At 51.0% G+C, this 23441-nt stretch overlaps 5 protein-coding genes across 5 annotated transcripts; 3 read left to right on the plus strand and 2 right to left on the minus strand.

Annotated features, from left to right (window-relative positions):
* The first annotated feature begins 1486 nt into the window (after nt 1–1486).
* AUEXF2481DRAFT_34908 (uncharacterized protein) lies at nt 1487–4173 on the plus strand. Its single transcript, XM_013493733.1, has 3 exons — nt 1487–1973; nt 2630–3231; nt 3302–4173. The coding sequence occupies exons 1-3, from the start codon at nt 1857–1859 to the stop codon at nt 3936–3938; spliced, it is 1356 nt and encodes a 451-aa protein (XP_013349187.1). The 5' UTR covers nt 1487–1856; the 3' UTR covers nt 3939–4173.
* A 1886-nt stretch (nt 4174–6059) lies between these two features.
* On the minus strand, nt 6060–7919 carry AUEXF2481DRAFT_584 (uncharacterized protein; the record flags this gene model as incomplete). The annotated part of the gene is made up of 1 exon (XM_013493636.1): nt 6060–7919. The coding sequence occupies one exon, from the start codon at nt 7917–7919 to the stop codon at nt 6060–6062; it is 1860 nt and encodes a 619-aa protein (XP_013349090.1).
* A 1208-nt stretch (nt 7920–9127) lies between these two features.
* Nucleotides 9128–10402, plus strand: AUEXF2481DRAFT_585 (uncharacterized protein; the record flags this gene model as incomplete). The annotated part of the gene is made up of 1 exon (XM_013493638.1): nt 9128–10402. One exon carries the CDS (start codon nt 9128–9130, stop codon nt 10400–10402), a length of 1275 nt encoding a protein of 424 aa, XP_013349092.1.
* Nucleotides 10403–12676: 2274 nt separating this feature from the next.
* On the minus strand, nt 12677–13633 carry AUEXF2481DRAFT_151723 (uncharacterized protein). The gene is made up of 3 exons (XM_013493734.1): nt 13363–13633; nt 13039–13304; nt 12677–12980 (listed from the first exon to the last, which is right to left on the minus strand). Exons 1-3 carry the CDS (start codon nt 13401–13403, stop codon nt 12796–12798), a joined length of 492 nt encoding a protein of 163 aa, XP_013349188.1. The 5' UTR covers nt 13404–13633; the 3' UTR covers nt 12677–12795.
* Nucleotides 13634–15389: 1756 nt separating this feature from the next.
* Nucleotides 15390–18000, plus strand: AUEXF2481DRAFT_151699 (uncharacterized protein). Its single transcript, XM_013493735.1, has 7 exons — nt 15390–15796; nt 15890–15960; nt 16026–16092; nt 16148–16314; nt 16367–16451; nt 16500–16664; nt 16719–18000. Exons 1-7 carry the CDS (start codon nt 15735–15737, stop codon nt 17788–17790), a joined length of 1689 nt encoding a protein of 562 aa, XP_013349189.1. The 5' UTR covers nt 15390–15734; the 3' UTR covers nt 17791–18000.
* The last annotated feature ends 5441 nt before the right edge of the window (nt 18001–23441 follow it).

The raw sequence follows: 23441 nt of genomic DNA on the forward strand, positions 1-23441 counted from the left end.
ATGCGCTGCTGCTGGACACACTTTCGTTGGGCACTTGGAGAGAATGAGAGAGGGCAGAGAAATGTGACACAGCAGTCGCCCAAGACCTCTTTCGTTTGCTTAAACCCTGTCCCAGACGCCATCAAAAAGCAGCCATGCGCGCCGCGTCGACAAGCCTCTCCTTGCAACCGGTCGATTCGAAAAAGCTTGGCTTGATACCTTGGTTGGAGGTATTTTTAGCTGTTCAAGCCGCATTCCCGCACCTCGAATCTGTGCTATTTCCAGTCCTTCTCCTGGGATTGTCATGTTGTTTGCCCATCACTTGCCCCTCCTTACATGACTCCATTCTGTTCTCTCGTCTCAAACAACATCTCCAGATTCCAGCCATCGTCACGTCCAGGCCGTTGAAGAACAACGTTCAGAAAAGCAAGCATCCACCAAGGTCATACACGCGAAACAGCCATTTTCTCTTGGCGCACGCAGCTTCCATCTTCTTCCGCCGAACCTTCTTTCCATTCTTCTTGCTTGCCCAATCGACTTTCGCTGCCTGCTTATCTGTCATCTATGCATATCTGCAAGCATCCTTCAGAAAAACGCCGGCATCCATGACTTGTCGATATTGCATCCAAGCAACGCTGTTCTCTGATGACTGCGGCACTTTTTGATCACAAGTCGCTAGTTGGTGTTCCCACGATATTGATGGATGCCACGTTGGGTCCCACTTCCTGACCTCGAGGATAACGACGTCAACCCACAACAAGCCATGCTTGCCCACCTTTTCTCGGAATGCAAGCACTCGTAAACCACGTGGGAGCTCCACTTGACCAACATCTTAGCAATGCTTACTACTGAGGAATGCGGTAGGTCTTCAGCCTCATTTCTTACTCTTTTTCCTTCATACCTATCTCGGCTCTCCTCAAAGAAATCACTGCAGTAACATCAGGCTCGGTCCGGACACGGCATGTAGCTTGTAAGCTCATCTCTGCTTATCGCTTGGAAATAAATCCTTCTCGGCCTGTTGGCAGATCATGAGGTGCGGCCAAGTTTCGCCGACCTGTAGGATCTTTGGTACGAATTATACAACACTGCATAGGCGACTTCGGTATTGTTTATCCAGATCTTGAAGATGATATCGATGTGATGTTACCGAGGATTATCTACTTAGAGTAGAAGATATCACACACGAACGCATGTCCAAGCCCTAGTCATGTGTCGTGTGCTCCACTGTCATCTTTCTGCGCGCGAAGACTTGTCGCCTGTGAAAGTGCAATGGTTTCCATAACTAGCAGAAGTAGTCTTGCGGAGGCCACGAGGCATCCTGCTCTCCCGAGATACAATATTGTAGAGCTAAAATTCCGCTGTCTCGGTTGCAGAATGGCTGACAATCAAGTGTTTCTTGTATATCTTATCAGATGCAATCAACAGCATCAACAAAGTCTTTTTTCTATTGATTATCAGATCCAAACACGCCATGGCGGACAGCGCCTAAATTATATTGCCCAGATGTCTCAATCTCCGCTCTTTCGGTCTTTTGATCATCCGTCTCTTTCTCATGCGAACGACATCATCCCACGTTCAAGTTTTACTCTGGCACAGGCATCTCCATCACTTTTTCTGTATCGCACGGGAAAGGATTTAACCACACACTCACCTCCGCGTCTTCCTCTTTCGGCCCGTGAAACCTTATCTCGTACCTTTTTCCATCCGACCTATTTTTTTCTTGGATACGTCACAAGCAGCCGAAAGACAAGTATAAGGAGAAAAGCTTGTAGACCAATAATTTCGACCAACTTTTTGGCATATTTCATCGCGTCAAAACTGACCTTTGCCCTCCTGGCTTCTGCTTTTCATGTCTCCACGAGTCGTGTGCAGCAATTATGGCGGGAAAACATGAGCACAGTCGACATGCTGACACAACGGCTTTTACGGATTATGGAGAAGGCGAGGTTGCTGGTGGTGTGAATGATGTGTTTGGGGAAGAGGAACATCATCAGGTAAGACTTTTACAACTTTTCTCGGTTTTCTCGTCCTATCCAACGCTGTGTCAAATATAAAAAATCTGGCTGCTCTTCTGGAAACCGACTTGGACGGAGTTTATAAAGGGCAAGGAAGTTGTGACAGAAACATGGATATATGATGCCAAATCCGAAATCGATACAAGACCAAAATTGGATATACTGGAGACCCGACCCCAAACATGTAAAAATCACAGTGGAATTTACGACACAGCAAAGTCGCTAAAGGCTTCGTGGAAGCATGGGCGCAACCAAAATATGACAGGAGGAGTTGCATAGCGAGAACAGCACCACTTCGAGCCACGATATTTTATACACAAGAATACACCAGATACCATCTCTTGTGTGCTGGTCTGTTATACGAGATGTCACAAGGACGAAGCAACATCAATCAGGGAGCATTGTCTGACAAACCAACTGGACACCGAGTCGATACGAAGAACATGTGTTCTCTCTACACAATCTGCTCGCTCTCCACCGCCATAAGGCTGAAGTCGGTTTGACACCTCAGCACGGTGACAATTAACAACCCTCTCCAATGGCACAATTCCTCTCCATGTCTTGTCCGCTCGTGTCCTTTCTTGTCACAGTGTCAGCTTGTCCTCTACCACTGGCTAACACCTTCTCGCCCACAGATCAAATACAAAACTCTCTCCTGGCCCCTCGTCTCCATCCTCATGATAGCAGAGATCGTCAGCAACGGTATGCTCTCTCTCCCCTCCAGTCTCGCAACCATCGGCCTCGTCCCTGGTCTCGTCGTTATAATTTTCCTCGGCATTTTCGCCACCTACACTTCCTGGCTTCTCGTCAAATTCAAGCTTCGTCATCCTCAAGTACACAATATGGGTGATGCAGGCCATATCCTCGCTGGTAGAGTGGGCAAAGAAGTGCTTGGTGCTGGAACGGTCATTTTTGCGGTTTTTGCTACGGGAGGACAGTTGCTTGCTGGTCAGATTGCGTTGAGCAGTTTGAGTGGGGAGAGGTTGTGTCCTGTGTTGGGGGCGGTGGTGTTTGCGGTGCCGACTCTGGTTGGCAGTTTTCCGCGTACGTTGGAGAGGTTGGGGTGGTTAAGTGTGCCTAGTGTGGTGTGCATTGCTGTTGCAGGTATCGTGGGGATGGTAGGTGCTGGATTGGAACCAGAGGAGGGAAGACGTGTAAGAGTTGTTGAAAGCCCGAGTTTCTATACTGCGTTTAGCAGTGTGACGAATCCCGTTTTTGCCTACGCTGGACACTTCATGTAAGTCTTGCACTTACTTCTCCTGTATCCACGCCCTTTGCATCAAGATCCATGCTGATACAATTCAAAGGTTCTTCATCCTCATGTCCGAAATGAAAACCCCCACCGACGCAATGAAAGCAGCCTACACACTCCAAACCTTTGCAACAACCTACTACGCCATCTTCGCCGCAATAACCTACATCTACATTGGCTCCACCGTAACCTCACCCTCCTTTTCCTCTCTACCCTCTACCTACCAAAAAGCAGCCTATGCAATCGCAATCCCAAATTTTCTCATCGCAGGCTGTTTGTACGCACACACGGCTGCTAAATTGGTGTTTGTACGATTGTTTCGGGGCACGAAGCATATGCACTCTCATACCTATCTTGGCTGGACTACTTGGATGTTGCTTGTGGTGGTTATGAATGTTTTGGCTTTTGTGCTTGCGGTTGGGGTGCCGGTGTTTAATTATTTGATTGGACTCGCGGCGAGTCTGTTTGCGGCGTGGTATACATATGGTATCGCGGGTTGCTTTTGGCTGCATGATGTTTACCACGATCATGGTGGTGTTCGAGGGTGGAAGGCGAGATCTTTTCAGGCTGCGTTGGCGGTCGCGACGTTCTTTGCTGGGGGCTTTGTTTGTGTTGCTGGGTTGTATGTTAACATTCGAGGGATCATTGAGGCGTATCAGAGTGGTGAGGTTAGCAGACCTTTCAGTTGTTAGATCTTGCAATCTCGAACCCGTCTTGATTTAAAGTCAGGACTGGTCGGAGCGGCCTTAGAAGTAGCTTGTGACTCTGCATCCGGTAGCTTGCTCGGGACACACTCAACGAAGTTGCTGATCATGGACACAACTTGTCTCTCAGAGTAAGGTCGATACTGATGCCAGAAGACATGGAGCCTAGACGGAAGAGGAAGTAGGGGGGTAGATACGTGACTTCCATAGCACTCTCACAGTCCCACCTCTACACGTTAAGCCTTGTCCGATATTATCCTTCCAAAAAAAAACGGGACTTGTCAGGATCAATAAAACAAAGCGATAGACCTACGCACCTGTCAGTCTGCTTCTCTCTGGCTGTATAACTGTGCCGTATGGTGCGTGGATATAAGGCTCAATGGAGAACGTTACCTCAAGATCACCTTGGTGTCGGTGTCACTCTTCTCTTCCTGTACATAGAATGACATGTTGATTTTGCGACCTCTTTACGAACTCATAAGCTACGCAGATACTTAGTAAAGAGTTAGTAGACTCGGACTGTCCGACCAACACCAGTAATGTTTTGACCGCGGAAGACAATTCACGTTTCCCAAAGGTCTGGCAGTTGGACTACAAGTCGATATAACAAGAGCTGTGCTACTAACGGGACATGGTTAGACCACTCATATCTCGTCGTCTCTGTGTATTCTGCTCCAGTACATCTCTTCAGACGTTCCCGTACAGTCACGAAGACCGATGAGACCTATGATGTCGAAGATGAACTCAATCTTGGTCTACTGAATCATCATGGCTTTTCGTTAGGACCGTGAAGCCTATATCGCCTGTTCAAGAATCGATTAGAGTGACCTCTTGATGCGAAGTGGTTATGAGCCTGGGCCAAGAGCAAGAAGCCGCAGGTCCATGACTTCCTTCTATCTATTGAATTTTTCGAGATATTCTCTGTATACTATGCGCAAGACTGCTGTAGCACCTCTGAAAATTAGGCACGAAATCGTCACATTTGTCAAAGGCTCACTGACCTTGGTAGCTCCTTCTTTTCCTATTGCCTCATCTTAGAGACCTCAACATTCCTGTACCCTCGCGAGACCTCTTGCTCAGACTTCATCGCTGCTTTCTTCGGGGATCGATCACTTGGTCGAAGCGATTGATAGTAGCTTGGAGATGGCGTTCTCATTGAACTGTCGTTGGCCGATAAAATTACCTTGATGCTGCTACTCAGGGCAGCCGGACTCGGAAAGGATGATGAGAATACAATCCAGGTGTATCGCCAATAGATATAGACGTCAGTGTTATGGCAATGCACACATCTGCTTGGACACTTGTCGGGTATGTCTTAGGCAAGGAGCCAAATGACATCTACCGCTACTAGAGGGGCAAGAGATCTCGTTCTTGCTATGCTGGTTCACAAATCTTGGTAAGCTAGCATAAAGACAGATGCACCGAATATGTCGTTATTCTGTCGTACATGCAGGGCGACACGATTTACCGGAGGTAATATGCAGTGACGGAACTAGGCAGGTGATTGAGAAGACTATCCCAGAGTTGGCGCCTGGTTCTTCCCTTCAACAAGATACCGGCTCCGCGGGTGTTATGCTCTTCGTACCCTTGTGAGTGCTGCAGGAGGTATGATCTGACAAATGTCAAGATTCGACAGGGCAGGTTGATCTACGACACATCACAGCCACTGTGGATCGATACAACAGAACTCGGAGACACCGAGATATGTACCCCCATCGCCCGGGATTTAGACAGACACATCCAACCTGACTCATGATACTGGCGATCTGCCGTAGTACATAAGGTTTTGGCCCGACCAACCTTGTTTGCGATTGCCGAATTGACACTTTTGAGGTCTCCATCTTGTACACAAGATCTGCACTGCGGGTGAACCGTCGGATGAAAGGGGTCCAATCCGCTTGCATGGAGGCCAGCGTCAAACAAAAGTCAGAGATTGCGAAGGTTTGATTGAAAACTTTTTCTTATGCATGTGTGTGTCGTGCAGCAACCGTGTACCCACCTAACCACACTGTCCCGAGGCCCAACTTGAAGATCCATTTGTAGACATGGCGACCGAGCCGTGTGGCCTGCATGTCAGAGGTTCGCTGACTCGAGATACCCCTAATGATTTTACTTCCAACGCTCGTCCAGGTCAGTGGAATTGGTACCCAGCCCTATTGTCTCCTGGACACTTCGTTGAGTACGCAATCTCATGCCCTCTCTTGAGCCGTCTGTACCCTGCGAGTACATTGCCAAGTTGAGTATGTCGAGCTTATGCTGCAGGTACGAAGGGGCATGAGCTCGTTGGCCCTTGCGTCCATGAGGTTTTCCAAGGAAGATCGGATCTGGGTGTTTATCAAGTACGGAGGAGAAATTGAACTCGACAACCGCATTTTCCACTCCCGCGAAGATGAAGGGTGAGGTCGGTGATGGCGATGAGAGATTGTAGACGGATCCCTCAGCACTGCGACGCATCCAGCTATTCGGTCCTCTCCATGTCGAGTTGACGTATCTATCTCGAGGATTGATGAATAAGTTCCAGTCTCCAGTGGCAGAATCATTGGTATCTGAGGATCCGGCATAGTCGTATAGGCTACCTCCAGACATGCGGAGATCGAACATCTTGAGTAATCCATGGCGTGAAGCACCGGCTACGACACGATCTCTGCCTCGGGACAAGAGAGAATAGATGGCGGCATCGTCTGTGGGGTCGTGATAGACAGCTGTAGATGGTGACGGCGATCGCATGTCGTGCAGTCTCACGATACCATCATAGCCACCACTGAGGAAAAGATTGCCATCACGACCACCGTTGCTGTCCAATACATGCTCGATGGGATATATCGAAGAAACTCTGACTGTCTCTGGTTCATCCGCACTTCCGGCAAGACCTATTCTCCGCACGGGCTCTTCTACAATGCCTTCTGGACGGATTTCAAAGATGTTGATGGGTGCCATAGATGGCCCTAATCCAATGGCCAAGCGACCGGGACTCAAGAACTTGGTCGACCAGATTCGACAACCTTTTCGACTTTGGGGTGTAGCATCAATCTCACTAACGGGCGCGATTTTGAGCTGCATAGAGTCCACTTGATATAGTGCAACCTTGGAGTCTGATAGATTGGCAGCTAGGTGCTGTGGTTGATTCTGGGAGCTTTCGAAATCCATCGATAAAGACATGGACCGTACTGAGACGCCGTTCGTGACATAATACGTCTTGATGACACTTCCTTCCGAGACAGGCGGCATTTCTAGCAGCTGCAAGTCTCCATTGGCGGTTCCGATGATGATTTGTTCGCTGCTGTCGATATTCTTGCGTTCCTGTTGAGTTTTTGGCCTAAGAATTTTTATGCTGGTGATGTCGTCACGGCCTTCGACACTGCTCAGAGGCTTGTAGGTCCACCACCGCACCCGCGTACCGTTGTTTTCGAATTTCTCCTGTTTGTCTCGAGGTGATGCGCTGCGATATGCGTCTTCGGTTGCTGCATCTCTCACCTTGACACGTACAACCAACTCTGCGCCAGCGCTCCAAGCAACAACTTGTCGTCGATCTGTCCAGCAATTCTCGACAAAGTGCTCGTAGCTATCGACAGCGGGTTGAAATCCCATAGTCTGGCCTCCCGGTCGTTTCCATTTCTTGATTGGCTGCCCACTGGGCAGGGCGATGGCATCACCTGATGGTCCGAGATATGTTGCGAGGAACGCCCGACGTTGCCAATTACGCGATAACGTAGTAAGTGAATGCGCAGCATCTCGCCAGTGTATTGAAGGACTCAACGATGGAAAGTGAGTTTGTGTAAATGTTCGCCAACCCTCTTTCTCGACAAATTCATGTAGAGACCTTGACGTCCTTGATAGATGGCCGACCGAGGTGGCGGGACAATGTGACACAACTTGATTGAGAAGTTCTGTTGGCAGATCGATCAGCGTAGTCGTAGGTGACCTCTGGTCTTTCAGCCGCACACTAAGCTGCTGTTTCTTGAGGTTCATTGCGATCGTTGTTTTCTCTAGAATTCACAGAGTGGATTGACGTAATCATATATAATTTTGGTAAGAACCAATCATCTTATCTCTTGGCGCTTGCCCGGTCCAACGTGTGGTACGCTCAGAGTCATCCTATCTCTGACTCGTCGAATGACCCCGCTCACTTGTGAGCTCCTTGATTCTTTCGAGCGCGACTTGTATTCCTTCTCGTTGACTCATCGACATTTACCTCCTCGATTGCATCTATTGGTCGCTCAACAGTATGCTGGCCTCTGTAGTCTCGGGAGGAGTCGTCGTCTACGTTCTATGTGTCGCTCTCTATCGCCACCTCATCTCGCCATTGTCCAAGATATCAGCAGCTCATTGGTCCTCACCACTGAGTCCTGCCTGGATACTCTGGACACGATGGCGCGGTCGAGAAAATACGACCGTCCTCGCAGCTCATGAACGGCTTGGACCTCTAGTTCGACTCGGGCCTAACGAAATAAGCGTGAATTGTGTGGACGGAGGCATTAGAACAGCAAGTATCCATGTTCCATCCTGCATAACGTAGACGGTCAATACAGAGACCACACTGAGCCCATGTTCGTTTTTGCGAACGTTACAGCGTGGTTGCGAAACGGAAGAGCCTCCATAGCTGCTTCAGGAGAGCTTCTTGTGAGCTTCAACGTTGCTTCACTGTCTCTTCATGGCTTGCTCTCAAGTGTGCAGAAGTCTCTCGCATATCTACGGCACAGTCTCGGAAACGATACTCAAACGAAACGATCACGGGTAGTCCCTCATCTATACGTTCGTCTGGCTGAAGCTCCCCACATCCCTCGAGTATACGAGCCAGGACACTCGGAGTCCTGTCGCGTTGCATGGTATAGACTCGCAATTTCACCTTTAGGAGAGGCGCACTGCGAATGCAGTCTCTCAAGGATTGACACTCCAAGGACTTCAAAGCAGGAGGGCAAAAATGAAGGAACAATGAAGCAAAGGCAAGGTAACAGTAAAAATACCATGGAGCTCTCACAAGTGACTGCAGGGACACTTTTCCTCCACCATCACTCTTGGCAGAAGACCTCTGGAGCTCAGCGTGGCACTTCTGACTACGTCTCTTCGGTTCCTTGGCTTTGCATTGCTAACAGAATGTCTTCAAGGTGTACACCGGAGGCTTTGAAAAAGGCGATTGGTGCTCCAGCGCATTCTCGGCGTACGGCGGAGTGCACAACATGTTCTCAATGGAGAAGCGGGATGCTCACTCAGCGCGCAAGCGCATGATTAGCAACGTCTACGCCAAATCATCGCTACAAGCCTCGCCGGCGCTCCGCGAAATCAGCGAGACGATACTTTATGGTCGGATGCTTCCCAGGATCGCCGCCGCGCCTGAAACTGTCCTGGAGGCTTATGAGCTCTTCTCCGCCGTAACTCTGGACGTTGTAATTGCATACATCTTTGGCCTCGAGCAAGGGTCGAACTTCACTGACCATCCCGAGCTCGGTGCAAAGTGGCTTCACGACTATAAGAGCCGTCAACCATACCTCTTCTGGGTCCAGGAGATGCCCAATGTGTTCCAACTCTTCTCAAATCTTGGTCTTGGCCAATGGTTCGTTCCAGATTGGGTCGGTCGAAAGAGCCTAGACATCGAAGAACAACGCCTGGAGTGGTGCGATGCTGCCGAGGCCGCAATACTGTCGGGAAAGGCTGCAGAGTCTGCGCGTCATGATGCTACTGTCTATGGTCAAATGCGAAGCATGCTTAAGAGGCACGAGGAAGGGGAGGCTGGAACAAAGGAGAAGGACACAAATCAGCTCAGCCGACAGCAAAGGCTGGATCTCGCCTCTGAGATGTTGGACCATCTTGCCGCTGGATTCGACACGTCCGGGATCACGCTGACCTACTTGGCATGGGAGTTTAGTCGTCCATGCAACGCCGCGATACAGACAGCGTTGCGGAGGGAACTGCTCACGCTGAGTCCTGCGACGCAGAGCGTATCGGCCGGATCTATTCCATCTTCGAAAGACATCGACGACCTACCACTGCTTCATGCAGTCGTGATAGAGACTTTGCGACTTCACGCGGCAATTCCAGGAGGGCAGCCCCGAATGACACCAGCAAACACAACATTGGGTCCACCAGGTGCCGAAGTCCACGGCATTCCAGCCGGAGTACGAGTTGTCTCAGCGGCGCACTCGGTCCACCGAAATACCGAAGTCTTCCCCGAACCAGGCCGCTGGCGTCCCGAGCGTTGGCTTGACGAGAAAGGCTGTGTGGATGGTGGTGGCGACAGATCTCGATGGTTTTTGGCGTTCGGGTCTGCAGGACGAATGTGTGTTGGAAAGAATATGGCGATGTATGAGATGAAGGGAATTGTGGCGGCCATATGGTCTAACTTTGAGACGACAATAGTTGATGATGCTGGCATGGAGCATGTGGATGGTTATCTTGCTGAGCCGCGGGGCTCTTCAGATGGCAGTTTTCTACGTTTGCGTTGTGGAAAGATCTGAATCAAAAATCGTCGTGATCATGGTGACGAGCAGCGGCAGCCACCAGCCCTTTAATTTCCGCGGTCGAGCCGTTCCCGATCTGTGTGCCAATCTCTGGAACCAAACTTCCTTCATGTCTCGCTGTCTTGTGTGCCGAAGTCTGCTACTGTGAAGATGCACATTGTCTGTTAAGGAGCGCCCTAAACCACGGATAAGAAGCCGCAGCATGCGTTCCCGCTGGATGCGACCGACAAGACAAACAAGCTTGTACAGTTCTACGGCCTCAAAAGGCTTGGTAAATTGGTCGCGAGAGGCGTGACAAGGTTCTGTGGAGAGTTGGAAGTACGCGCCGGGAGACGACGGTTCGTGACGCGCACGAGTAAATCTATCAAAGGACCCTGACAGGAGGGCACCTTGGAATGGTCATTACTCGCGTGAGTTCCTTGCCCGCTCAGCTGACCAGCATTAAGATTGTTCAACAGAAGCCGACCTTCCTTGTCAAACAGACCGGCGCATAGCTTACAGTCGCATTCTACGACATGAGGACGCAAGTGGACTAGTCGAGGCTCGTGACCCTTACGAGGGCAGAAGATTCAGACTGGGAGCCGAATGGGGACGGTCGAAGCTGGCTGCACACCAAATACGCGACGCACCCACCATCAGTGGCTAGATAGTGGTATCCCGAATCGTGTCACAGAGCTTGGGAGAATGCCGACCTGTGCTCCCCGCCATACTGAAAGGAGTCTTGACTCAAGTACGCGTGTGTCGTGCGTGACGTTTGGGCTGTTCGGACGGGCCGTGAATCCAGTCCATTGTCTCTTCCGCGAGCTACAACTTGTCCACGCGTTATTCTTCGACTGGTAGGTGACGTCGCCGGCACGGCACGAAAAAGACTGGCATAGAAAGTGCTGGTGCACAGCACCAATACGGCTACGAGGATAGGGTTTTCGTATCATGTAGCATAGACTCTGGTAAACTCATAAAGTCAATTCTGCTGTGCAACTGCACGCGCAAGCCACAACAGCGAGACTCGGCCAGTGTCATATGACGACCACATGCATAAGAGGCTGATTTCGGAACCCGGGTGCCACGTGTGCGTCCATTTTCCAAAGACGAACAAAGACAGGCGCTTCCACAAGAGGCATGTCCGAAGACGAGCGCATCCTAATCGGTCCTTGAAGATGATAGCGTCAACGTAATATGCCTCTGCTATTCGACGGAGGATCACGGCCATGATGGATTCAAGACACGAGGGTCTCTTTGAACCTCGAGGCTGGAAGGATCACGAGTAATGATCCGCTCTGTCTTCCAGAAAACGGTTGGTGTCTCCGTCTTCGGCGAAGCTTGTCGAAGGGAGTGAAGGAAGGCACGCCCTGAGAGATTGGCAACGTAGAATTGTCGCAGAATCGACGATAATGAGACATTTCGTGACACCTGTTTGGTGGAAATTCTGATTCTTGTGATGGTGTTCGTGTGCAGATAAAAAGGTCAAACGCTAGACTCCACCAGAAGTTCTCCACGGCCGAGATCATTGGCAGGTTTGACTTGGAAGCGCGACGACTACCGTTTGCGCTTCTGAGGATTTTAAGGTTCTGCCGAACGGCAGCGAAGTGCGCAATAGTTGATTCAGCAGGCATGGACATTTCTCCTTTCTGCAAGGCTACTGAAGGAAATAGCGTTCAAGACATCTACAGGGCTGTGCTAGAAGGATGAGAGAAAGATTCCCGAACGCGATAGCCGGTCGAAGAACACGGCTTGGCGACCGAGGTCCAGGAAAGAACTGAGCTGGCGAGCGAGAGTCACACAAAGCAAGCACGTATCGCATGAGATGCACAACTGCACGCGTTTCGGTCAGAACCTTCTTTTCCCCCCTTCACGCGTGCGATGTGTCTGACTTCCTGGCTCGGAGTAACGTTAACACAGGACCGTCGAAAGGCTACAATGCCTTTGAGCTCGATGGACTTGGCCTACCAGGGCTGTCGTCGTACACGCTTGCGTTGGGCGACTCTCTGAACCTCAGGAGTACTGCGGCTGTGCCTTTCGACAGCCACAATTGAATAACTGAGAATTCGAGCTTAGACCCCAAGCGTGTATGATGCTGCTGTCTTCTGCAGCGCGCAAAGCAATGATTGTTTCGGATGGAGGTACGAATGTAGATGCCGTTATTGGAGTGCATAAATCATGCTGTCCAATTAGAATGGCGCTGGTTGACACCTCGAAATCTGAGACCGCGACGTGCGCCTTCTGGTCTTCGAGATTGTCCTTCGGACGCAGACAGGTGGCTCCTCGCGATGTGAGTCTCTGCGGGACCCTCAGCGATCGAGTCGACGGCTTACTGAGCACCTTGCAAGCCAACAGCCTGGAGTGAGTGCCCTGCATCCTGCATGAACTGCAGATGTGACGGGTTCTGCATATCAATATCTGAATCGAGCACGACCTGACTCGCTGTATGACATGCGTGATTGTGGAGAAAGTCCCGATTCGGCCTCGCTTCCAACAGTCTTGTCTCTAAAATAGTCTTGTGTGCATCTTGCCTGTAAGAAGAGTTGGGGACATATGCATACACACTGGAAATAGCAAATAGTTGTCGGTGAGCACACTGCGCGTTTCTTATGCGATGTTCATGCATGAGCGGTGATAGCGAGAGCGGTACATACATAGAAGACACAAGACCCAATGAGCTCCTGATAGTCGCTTAAGCATACATGCAGGCCTTTCCGGGTTAGCCTCGAGCACTAACCGGTGGAATAATCTACCGATCTGGCAGGGCCCATGATGTGACTCGGCCTGCCCGTCAACACAATAGCTGTGACTATCTTTCAATAGAGTGATGTTTTGAGAAGAGATAGAGACGGTTTGGGGCAAAAGCCATGGCGGGCAAGACCACTTTAAGCAGTCGGTCAAATGCACGTCAGTCAGGGCACTGTTCGGAAGGTTTTTGTCAAAGCCACGTGGAGATTTGAGTAAGAGATGTCTCTGACCGTTGATTTTCTTTGCGAAACCCGAGACGAATAGAAATCATGATAATCCCTGGCTTACAGCTGCAGGTCTGCAAGCCAAAATGCCACGCGACTGCGCGCGTCCGCGAGGAAACGTGGCGCCCTGTGTTCAGTATGTCGACGTCCTTTGACAGGGGACAGGTTCATCTCTAAGGGCCTTGATGCACGACCTTCCGATTGACGGCGATGGCGAGTGTCGCTTGGGTGCACTGCGGGCTGCACAAAAGGCTCGTTGCATAACTCTTCCAGCAAGCGACGGGTTGTCCGGTTGCGACGAGGTGAGAGCGAGACAGTGAGACAGAGAGGCCGAGCGCAAAGGGATGTAGTTGACAGGTCAGGATGCAAAGACCGGACAGCGCGGTGCTAAACGGCCATGTCTTGCATGGCACACAGACGTGATGGCGCCGCACCTTGGCAAGGAGGCGCGGAGAGAAAATGAACACAAGAGGGTTGAAGCTCATATCAATGCGGTAAGCCATCCTGTCATGGGCAGCGGGAGAGGGCAATCCATATCGCCGTCCCACCTTGACAGCAGGAGCTCCCGCGCATCCCGGCAAGATTCCCGAGAGAAATGCGATTAATTGACCAGGCCCTGACGATATTCGTACACGCGATATACATATACGGGAGGGAAGCAGCAGCAGCAGGTGAGACAGGAACAAGGACGGGCGAGGCGCGCGCGGCGCGTGTTCTTTTTATGCTTGCATGTGAGGGAGTGATGAGCGACCAAGGGGTGCTGCGCGGTGCTGTGAGGCTACTTGGGTTGCTTCTGGGGGGCAGTTTTGAAGGAACATGCCACCACGGCTGGGAAGCTGGTCTTGTTGGAGCATTGATTGAAATGATCGCAATCTCCCTTCTCATTTCACCAACCACCAGCCAAACTCCAGGTCCGCCCATTGATTTTTGTGTTTAAGGCTGACAAACCCGTTATCCTCATCTGGAACAGAAGCCGCCACACAGTCATAAGGCAAGACTTTGATCGCGACAGAATCTGCCTAGTCTCAGGTCTGAGACAGTGGTTTTGGTCAGTTCTCAAAGACATCCGGTGACCGTGTTCGACTCGGCATTGGGGGATTTATTATATGGGTGCACTGAAGCCTTCCCGGGACGCTTGCAAGGACTCGGGACTTTGAATCTTTGGTAGCGCATCGAGCGAAAAAGACATCGTTCGCGGGAGCACTGTGACTTTGAGCCAGTCAGATCGTCGACCAGCGCCCAGGGCCGGTACTTTTCCAAAACATCACACACGGTTAGTGCTTTTCGCTGCTGAAGTTACCATCCCATCCAAGTACTCATCGCGGCGCAGAGAGAGAAATACCATTAGGCATCCGCCATTTCTTTCAGCCCTTATTTTATTTTTTGGTCCATCTTGCATCGACGACCATCACCCCTCGGCGCTGCCACCATTTCCACCTGTTCGCGACGGTTGCCCCTCCCGCACGCGTGCGAACCACGGCTTCCTCACGCCGCATTAACTGCCTGTACCGCAGAACTTGACTTGTCGATCCAGAAAGCTCTTGAAAGCTTTTGCGTACGTACGAGTACACCGTACCGCAGCACTCGACTCAGCTTGTCCTTTGCACAGGCCAGTTGACTTCGCTTTTATCACCTTGCATCCACGGATCTCTTCCGCTGGCTCGTCCCGGTTACAGCCCTCAGCCATAGGCCACCCGCAACCATCCCTCGTAGTCGATCGAGAAGACGTGCGATTAACAAATTACTCTGTCAGGGTTTTGTTCTTTGGTCCTGGCATCATCATCTGCAAGCCTTCCATAAGGTTGCCGACCCGCTCTTGAACGTCTGATAGCTTCTACCACTTTGACGCCGCATACTGTTGCTGCACCGGAGGAAGGATCACGCGAACCGTTTCTTCGCCTGGCTGGATGCGACTTTTCCCATTCTAACGTTTACGGACTTCCAACCACCACGACAGACGACCACAACATCTCGCAACTTACATTACTGCGCATGGAAACTTGTGAGGCACATCCAACAACACTGAGACAGTCCTTCTCCGCGTGCTTCACGAACTTTTCATCTCCCCGCGCTGCGCGCTTGATGCCCGACAAGGACCATCTCTGCCTGTCCGAATTTCATACGTCAGAATCAATTAAACGCGACGCATCCGCCAGACGCGTCTCACCCAACCAGATCAGTCACCGGATACTCGAACCTGCTCAGACTGAAGCAGAGAGAGTGGTTATTCGCTCCTTCCCGCACTTTTCGTCACAGCATTATTCAACCGGGTGCTCCCGACTCTTCTCATCAGTCCAGGCCAGGTCTCACAAGGACAATCTGCTAGGTCGTCTTGAGAGCGCGGTTTTGTCGGAGAGCATCTCACATGCTGCTTTCTGATGAACTACTCATATCAATATCCTCCAGAGCAACCACCCTCCAGCAATCGAGCGCTGGATAGGTAAGGCTGCCAACAATCGCGCCAAGTCCCCAAGCTGCGATACATCTATTTTACCACGGTTTGACAGACAAAACTAACCATGTTGTCCCACAGCGGCGATTATGAACTGGTGGTTCGCCAACAACCAAAGGAAGCCCTCGTTACCCAACCGGGCAAAGAGAAAAGTAAGCATCCAACATGCATGTGCGTAAACTTGGAGCGTGATTGCTGATCTCGGCTCCCTACACAGACAGAAAACCAGTCGATCCTCCACCGATTATCGAGCTGAGAGTGACGTCCAATGCGGATCCCGGAAAGTACGTACATGGTCGCTGTATGACGCATCCTTGCAGAACTAACAGTCTCGTGCAGACAATTCTTACAAAGTCCATATCTATTCATGCAATGTACTCTCCAGGTGGATCAGCAGTCCAGCTCGAGTGAGCACTCCCCATCCCAAGTCGTCCCTGGTCAAGAGATTACCGGCCAGAGCGTCTCATCACTACACAGACTCAAGGACATCAACAACGAAGGTAGGCGTACGAGAGGAACTTGGCTGCAAAGTACTTTAGCTGACCACGCGCGGCTTAGATGGCGGCTTCTTCGTGTTTGGAGACATCTCGATCAAGTTATTGGGGAAGCATAGGCTCAACTTCAGCCTTTTCGAGCTGCGAAAGTACGTGGTGGACGGTTCGTGATCTCGACAGCTATTGACATTTGACAGGGATACTGGCGAGGTAGTCTTTCTTCGATCCATCACGTCGGAGCCCTTCGATGTCGTGCAGCAAAAGCAATGGCGCGGGCTCGTGGAGTCCACGCATCTGTCTAGGACCTTCTCAGACCAGGGTGTACGACTACGACTGCGCAAAGAGAACCGCAGCATAGCTGGGTATGGCGTCTTTGGGCACGAGAGTGAGCATGCGACGCTAACCACCGGCCACAGTTCCAAGCGCACCTTCCCCTACTCTCCTCGCAGCAGCACACAGGCGGGACCCTCTTCAACTTTTGGCTACGACGATGATCCGAACAAGAGACACCGCCCCAACGAACACGCCCAGCAACAAGCCTACTCGATGACTGAAAGAGCCCCTCTTGCATCCTACGATCCTCGACCGGCCCCGCAGAACATGGCCCCAACACCCTACAACATGCAGCAACAAGCTCTGCTCCAGTCGCCGCAAACCTCCTACGGCTCTCGCACACCTTCTGCTCCACGTGGCTGGCCGCACTCCCAGATCTTCAACCCTACTCACGGCTCCACATCTGCGCCAGCAAGGTTCCCCGAAGGTGCTGTTGAAACCGCACAGGGTATTACTCACAGCCCTGGAGCTGTAGGGTATGCATTGCAGCCTGCTCCGTCTATGGGACACGACTCCGGCCCTTTCCCACGAAGGAGCACTGATTCTTACATGTCTGTCTCACATCAGCATCCGCAAACAAGCCCAACTACCCCCTTTCAAGGTCCAGGAGCTCCCATGTTCATTCCTACCAGCAGCAGCATCCCAGGACAGTCGGCGTACACTAGTGAACACGACCCGGCCTCCATGGTCAGACAGCACACTCAAGCTCAATCTGTCGCAAGTCCTGCCTCGTCCACGAGATCTGGTATGATTCAAGCAGCGCCCGCTTACTCCATGCAACCTCAATCGCTGCCCCACCAGACTTATGGCGCCATGCCGGAGAACCCATCCTTCGAATATCAGTTTCGACAACCCGCCTACCCACCGCAATCACTTTTGCAACAACCCTCAAGCAACCCAAATCATGAAATTGGCCGCCATGCACAGTCCTTAGGTACGCCCATCGATATGCGGACTACACAGCTGCCCAGTCCGTACATGCAGCAGCAGTCGCATCAGAATCTGGCCATTCGCCCGCAGCACCCTGGAGAGTCGTACGGCTCGACACATCAGCCCCAGCCGTACCCACCGGAGCTGGCAGGGCACCCGTATCAAGCACCTGGGCAAGTACCCTATCCTCCCAATCAGGCACCCGACCCCTCTCGACCGTACTAGGAGACGGACAAAATACCACGATCAGACTTTGACGCAAGGCGAGACTCTCTACATGAAGGCAAAACAAAACACGACTACAAGCATCGTCCCGCGGACACGGGATAGAGAATAACGACCATGCTGGACCACATCCAAACACGTTTCAAGATACAATGAATGAGCTGGACACTTGTACAGAGCTGTGATCTTTACGAAGGCACATACGAACAAAAACACTACAAACACGAAATCCAAGATACCCGCGCACACCTACACCTACACCAATCTTCAACAACGCCATATACCCGCGCAGACTTGGCTGCGTATGCTTTTTCGTTTTCTTTTCTAATCACTGATCATTCCTAGCGAGGAGTCCTGGAAGGCACCTTGGGGACGGAATATCCATCGGCTGGCTTGGGTCTTTCTTCTGTGGTTTCCTTTATGTATTACTGCCGATGGCATTGCACAGGACATCACATGGCTGGAAACCCTGTCTTTTTACCAACGTTGATTACCCCTTCCGTGTACTCTTTTGTACTGTTTCCCTTGTTTTGTTGTATACATATACCCCTCTGTCAGAATAGAATTGTTGTGATTTCTGTTTTATGCAACTCCAAGCAACACGCATCGTGCCTGCCGTTTGCGCTTCGTGCATGCCACTCGGCGAGCTGTTGACTCATGCTCGCACTTGTCGTCGCAACACCGTGGCGACCGTGACATCCCAACGAGCATTGCACTTACCTCATTCTACTCTATGAGCATGTCCACTGTCGTCACCGCAGGCTGACCTTTTGAGATCGCGAAAGCTTCGAAGCGATCTCAAATACTTTTGGAAGTAAAGTTTGCGCCGACATGAGCCGGAGCGCATCCCGGCAGAGACCCACGTACTGGCCCGTACCGCGACAGCGCTCAAATCGGCACGGTCAGCACCTGTACGTAACTTTCAAGAGATGGTGCTGACCGAAGGGGGGGGGCAAGCATTGGCATCTTCTCAACCGCATCAAACCCGTATCTAATCACTGATAGATGTTCGTCAGTTTCAGTTGACTCACGCGCTCATTGGGGGTGATTTTGGAGAGCGTGAATCTTCGACTACGAAATCCCCGCGCAGTGCGTGCATTTACACACCTTCAAGTGTCGATGCTGAATCGGAGAATAGGCGCCGTGCATTTGGACAACTGTAAGCGTGACAGAACTTTAGCACTTAGGTCATGAGATCTGGCGGTGCCGGCTTGGTGCCTGGGCTCCGCTCTCTCTTGTCGCCGCCCTCGCCACAAGGCTAGAAATGTCTGGCCGACGACAACGACCAGCCTCATACGGTCTTGCCTGTTCGGTACCTCGAGTGCCGGCATACGGCCACGACTACTGCCGAGCCAAAGTTGCGACCAGAACAATGTCTTGGTAATGTTATTCCCTTGCCCTACCTGACGTCGGTATGCGCGGTTGCGTGGAGTTTACGACGCCGCAAGGAGCATTTGAGTTCGGTTTCTATAGACCCTGACCCTGAATCAACGACGTCGCCGTCGAAGCCGTTCATACCGCGATAGTTATTGCGATGGAAGCACATTTGAGACCTACCATTTCCCTTAATGAGCGGCGAGTGCGAGGAAACGTCCATACCGTTTGGTGGCTGCTTCCGGCTCAACCTCCTCATTGAGGTCATCGAGGCGTTCATCGTGGCGTCTCCGGCGTGCCCGCCTCGACCCTCACCGTTTACTTACCTTTTCACATCGCGCACGCCGTTCCTGTCTGGCCATTTCTGATCAGGCGCGCGCTTAGGACTGCCTATTCTGCGACTTTTGTCTCGAATCCAGATTAGCCGCGGGCACAGCGACGCCGGATCGACGCAACGTCGATTGGATATTGTCAACATCTGTGCAATATGGTATGACGAGGAACAGAACCACTCCTCCTTTCTGCCCCGAACCACTCCGATCTGAACATCACTACGTGCGTAACTGAGGAGTCTTTCATCATCACCATCATTCCACCCATAGCTCGGCGGCTCGTTGTGGTATAACAGGCCGACACTACTGAGCTTTACCAGACAGCTGGGAACACACAATTAATATCGCGGCTATCTGACTATGAATAGCGAATCAGCAATAATCGATCTGGGATGACCGGTCCACCGTAGCAACAGTGCTTCAATATCAACACCCCCATCAACACAGACCCCGAGTGTCGGATCAATGTGGAGACCGAAGCCCGAGCAAGGACGACGTCAATGACGATTTCTTGGAACCTCGCTAGGTAATGCGAGAACGAGCTGGGAATATCGAGCGTTGCCTGTATGGATCAGGACGACGAACGACTATGATTGTTTGCGAACGACTGCCACAACTGTGGACTGACTCGAACTGCTCCAGGGGCTTAGAGCGTACCGTGCCCCCTTGCACTGACTCCAGACGAGGTACCCAGGCGCAGAAGATGTTCGCGACAGTCCAGAGCCGTACTCAAGGTCTTGTAGACGTGTAATCGCTCCAGGTAAGGCTGCTCGATAAGACGGCCACGCAAGAAGCCCTCGATACGCGCCATTCTCTTCGGAAAGCAGCTACGCCCCTCGATGCTGGCTAGCTAGCTGCACAAGAGATGCCATACAACAAGCACAGTTAGCTGGGGCTCATTCCGATCGCGGCTGAGAACGGGAGAGCTCTAAAATTACGCACCGAACATTTCGACGATCATCCACTATGGATCGGTGAGGTCGGACCGCTATGTACAGCGCGAGACGAAGCCAACACATTTCGACTATCTCCCAAAGTCTGCTCTGAGTCGACAACCTAGCGAGATCACGAATATGCACGTCGATATTCTGCATGAACTACATCTCGTGACATGTACATCATGTGGACGGGAAACTGCCCTTTAGAGGTCACATACTATAGAGCCTTCTACCGGCTCTTAGTATGACTATCTGCATGCCCTGCTTCGCTATGTCTACGAATCTCCGGAAACACTACCTGCGCGGTCATATGACAAGCAACTATTGGTGCAGGGTCATACAGAAATCCAACTTGCTCGGGTCCTGTAATATCTACACTCATTCATTTGATTCACAGGCACTGTCTCGAGAGAGAGCGGCTCGATATGGTCATCTGTACCATGGTAGGTTGTTCGTCTCAGTCAATGACAGCAAGCGCTGCAACTGTTTTGCAAGACCTCCTTGTGCGGAGATATCTGTAAGCTTTAAGGTCTTGTGTCGAAACCACCCCCTATCTGCTTTCGTGCATGTCTGTGATTTGCTGCCTAGAAGTTTCACATTGCATTCATCTCAACCATATCATCTGTGTCTTTCTTCGTCCATGCTATCATCTGTGTCTTTCTTTGACATTTCTACGTTCCTCTCATGCGCCTGATTTGTCCTTGTTACGTATGCTCATTGCCAACTCCTTTCGGTATAAGGCTTGATCGTCCACATGGTATTGGGACAGTTACTTTCCAGTTTACACACAGGCTGGCAATGAAGTTCCCTTGCGATATACCTTCCTTAACTGGCAGTACTTTTCGTGGTCTCATCTTGTTTCTATCTCTACCTACTAAGTAAGATCTTACTGCTGGTTTAGTACTTGTGTCAAAGGCAGGGCTGCTGCTTCGGTAGACTTTTGCAAAAGGCTGTGGTTTCTTGGATATTCCCTGAGGATATCGGATCTCACATTGTAGCTGACTGTGCTTTCACGGATAGTTCTCATGCAACATGATCGGTATTCAAGTGTGGTTTGTAGTTTGGTTACTTTGAGTGGTGTATGTGGACAGGGTGGTAGCTTCGACGACTTTCTGGGAACGATGACGAGTTCAAAATGGCTCCAGAGTTAATACACTCTGCTCTATAAGCTATATAAGAGTATATTACCACCAACTGCGGACTGCACAATCTCAATGGGCGAGATTGTAATTTTTGTGTTTGCCCATTTTTGTGACCAAGTAGCCAGGGTGATCCCGTTAGCAAGCACTTTTCGCATCGATATAGCTCTAGCTTGTCGACCATTGGTTCTAATGACTGTCTACTTGACGATTAATAGTATCATAATAGGCTTTAGACGAGTTTGAAGGATTGGCGTAATTAACACACTAGGGACCTCGTAGTAATCGAGTATGCGCTTCAAAATTGTCCATTTAAAGAAGTGGACTAGTAAGCATGGAAAGAGCTATTACAATCATTCGCGAAGTCCAGGCTAAGAAAATCAGGCGTGATATAAATTCAGTATGGTCTATAGTAATCGCTTGGTATAGGAAGCTCACCTTAAGAGAAATTGTCAGATGTGTTCTAAAGCTAGTCGCGAGACCTGATGGAACAGTCAGAGACAGGGTGATACTTCTTGACATGGACAGACACCTGAACCTTTAGACTGGAACTTGGCGAAAGATCTTTGGACAAGGGTGTGATCTCCGTCATGGATACAGTGGAGTGATGAGATATAGATATACGATGGCTGATTCCAGCACAAGTGGGCATGAGTAGGATGTACCTTGTCAGTTGTTGAGAACAGTGACGAATGCCTGTGCAAAACACTCGTTGACAGTAGTCAACGCGATATGGACGAGTCTCGCGCTTCGCGTTCGGAATCTACCAAGGAGCAGCGATGCCAACGTCGCCGTGGCTATCGTGCTTGGCGGAGCTCCATTGTTAGTAACGCGTCCGGCAGGAATACTCGGGATGAACATGCTTCGCCGTTCGCGCGACGAGCGACAGCCGCGACACTCATACACAAAGGCGCCAAGAATGATCTGTCTTTGAGCGTCCCGAAGACGGAACACAACTCGTCGATGGTGTTGTAGGTCGCGATCCCTCACCTTCTCCGTGACGAAAAGTGCGTGCGACTCCAAGCGGACACCCGAGCGAGATCGCGATCCCCTCGGAGAAGTGCGAGGTCTTGGACAACACATCAGAGGGTCATTGCATGTTCTGGTCGGCCTTTGGTTCATGGTGGATTACCACCGACAGCGAGCTGGAGGATGACCACACGATGCTTGCATACCACCGAAAACCATAGCATCCACAAAGACGACCCTGTTTGTCTCGACCAGTTGACTCACTCTGGTGATTAGCATGTTCCTCTTCAAAAACGTCCGCAGGTGTCCGGCAAAGTTCACGCAAAACGCCGTTCGCAGTGTGGAGTTCGTCGCGTAGGGCTTCGAACCACGACTTGGGAACTCTCACTCCTCATGCGGCTGAGCTGAACGTCTCGCACCCATACAAGGACTGTATAGTCGAAACATTTTCGAGCTTCTCCAGGTCGTGATGATATCAAGCGATTGAGCATGATTTAACGTCGCGGTATAGGAAAATGCTCTCTATGAAGTCAGCGACTCGAAAGTACCACAACACATCTCGCGACTTCATGGAAATTCTGTCGAGCTGTGAACACAAGCTCGATATAGTTTGAATGTATTGACTGCAGATGCGCTCTAGACCTGCTGCTCGTACACTCATCTTATGTCGATACGCCACATACCACAGGGACAAGATCGTGCTCAGGAGTCGTGGAAAGTGGAATGATAGATCTGCTAAAATAAGCAAACTTCAGGCTCGAGGCTTGGGCCGGCGAGGTCTAGGTGAGTCGGACAGAAGCTTCGTCCTGACCGAGAATCAGACTTCGTCGTTGGGACCTCACGACACTCAACCGACTCCTGAGCAAAGCACGTGTGGGCAACGAGCACTCTTGAAATGG

Source organism: Aureobasidium subglaciale (genome assembly GCF_000721755.1).
Source record: "Aureobasidium subglaciale EXF-2481 unplaced genomic scaffold scaffold_0, whole genome shotgun sequence".
In the NCBI taxonomy this organism is placed as follows: Eukaryota; Fungi; Ascomycota; class Dothideomycetes; order Dothideales; family Saccotheciaceae; genus Aureobasidium; species Aureobasidium subglaciale.

Bases quoted from the DNA above. Each gene is read 5' to 3' on its own strand.
- AUEXF2481DRAFT_151723 (XM_013493734.1), bottom strand. From the start codon at position 13,403: ATGATTTCTATTCGTCTCGGGTTTCGCAAAGAAAATCAACG. The intron at 13,305-13,362 runs GTCAGAGACATC...CCTTCCGAACAG, and splicing joins TTTCGCAAAGAAAATCAACG to TGCCCTGACTGACGTGCATT. The intron at 12,981-13,038 runs GTATGTACCGCT...AGAAACGCGCAG, and splicing joins TTGGGTCTTGTGTCTTCTAT to TGTGCTCACCGACAACTATT.
- AUEXF2481DRAFT_34908 (XM_013493733.1), top strand. From the start codon at position 1,857: ATGGCGGGAAAACATGAGCACAGTCGACATGCTGACACAACGGCTTTT. The intron at 1,974-2,629 runs GTAAGACTTTTA...TCTCGCCCACAG, and splicing joins GGGAAGAGGAACATCATCAG to ATCAAATACAAAACTCTCTC. The intron at 3,232-3,301 runs GTAAGTCTTGCA...TACAATTCAAAG, and splicing joins GCCTACGCTGGACACTTCAT to GTTCTTCATCCTCATGTCCG.
- AUEXF2481DRAFT_151699 (XM_013493735.1), top strand. From the start codon at position 15,735: ATGAACTACTCATATCAATATCCTCCAGAGCAACCACCCTCCAGCAAT. The intron at 16,452-16,499 runs GTACGTGGTGGA...GACATTTGACAG, and splicing joins AGCCTTTTCGAGCTGCGAAA to GGATACTGGCGAGGTAGTCT. The intron at 16,665-16,718 runs GTATGGCGTCTT...CACCGGCCACAG, and splicing joins GAGAACCGCAGCATAGCTGG to TTCCAAGCGCACCTTCCCCT.